This window comes from Aspergillus caelatus, assembly GCF_009193585.1.
Source record: "Aspergillus caelatus strain CBS 763.97 unplaced genomic scaffold BDV27scaffold_323, whole genome shotgun sequence".
NCBI classification, from domain to species: Eukaryota; Fungi; Ascomycota; class Eurotiomycetes; order Eurotiales; family Aspergillaceae; genus Aspergillus; species Aspergillus caelatus.
This window is the reverse complement of record NW_022475586.1, coordinates 1-922: the sequence shown is the minus strand read 5'-3', so window position 1 is coordinate 922 and position 922 is coordinate 1. Positions and strand designations below refer to the sequence as shown.

General features: G+C 41.9%; 1 protein-coding gene across 1 annotated transcript; it reads left to right on the top strand.

Moving 5' to 3' along the window:
- The first annotated feature begins 214 nt into the window (after positions 1–214).
- On the top strand, positions 215–919 carry BDV27DRAFT_67444 (uncharacterized protein). The gene is made up of 2 exons (XM_032077274.1): positions 215–775; positions 826–919. Exons 1-2 carry the CDS (start codon positions 557–559, stop codon positions 889–891), a joined length of 285 nt encoding a protein of 94 aa, XP_031921637.1. The 5' UTR covers positions 215–556; the 3' UTR covers positions 892–919.
- Positions 920–922: the final 3 nt, after the last annotated feature.

The window sequence follows — 922 nt, the reverse complement described above, 5'->3', positions numbered from 1 at the left end:
TCGACGGCAGTCCTACTTCGACGGCAGTCCTACTTCGACGCAACCCTACCCTTTTACAGAGGGTTGGCAATGCGTAATTTATCCAAATAGGGATTTTAGCATGTAGATTGATTTGTTCACAATTATATGGAGTTCAGCATACGGAAAATCAATACTGTGCATGATCTTTCTTTGTTTTTATTATGTATTTTCTATGTGACCCTAAAAGTAGTCGGGTAAAGGTGCAGAGGCGGAATAATACTATTTACATATTAAAACGAAGAAAATGTCCCTTTATATTTTAAGAACAGAAAGCGTGTTCTAACAATTCTTTTTTCCGAAAAAAAATAAAAATAAAAAAGGAAGAGAGAGAGAGAGAGAGAGAGAGAATTATTGGCCATGCTTTGCAGAATTAAAATCCGTGGCCTGAAACCAGAACTGTGGCCTTTGGCGCTTATTTAAAATAAGTGGCAACACACCCGTGTCCAACAGGAACCAAAAGTCCCGTCTGCGTTGTTTAAAAATTTTATTGATTACGCTGAGGGTCCGCAGACAACTCTTGATCTCGATTCATATCATGACAGCCAAAACAAGGACTATCCGGCACCGGCGATCGGATAGTGCCAAGTCAAGGTGCCAACAACGGAATCGACGGAAGATTCAGCTATTCCTAAAGGCATATGAGTATTGCCAGGAGTGCGACGCGGATATTTCCTTAACAATTCGATTAAGACATAGCGGCGAGATTGTCTTTTTTAATTCTGACGGGTTCTGGTCTCCGTCAAAAGAGCAGCTGGTAGGTGGATCCATTAACCCTGTCAGACGTCCAGAGTCTAACCAACTTAGGCGACGTACTATCCAAGGCCCAAACAGGTCACTTGGCAGGAAATTGCGGCTCGATATAAGTCCTAATCATTTAACACAAACCCCGATACTAGAACAG

Coding starts and splice junctions, on each gene's coding strand:
- BDV27DRAFT_67444 (XM_032077274.1), top strand. CDS start 557: ATGACAGCCAAAACAAGGACTATCCGGCACCGGCGATCGGATAGTGCC. Junction 776..825: donor CTCCGTCAAAAGAGCAGCTG/GTAGGTGGATCC, acceptor TAACCAACTTAG/GCGACGTACTATCCAAGGCC.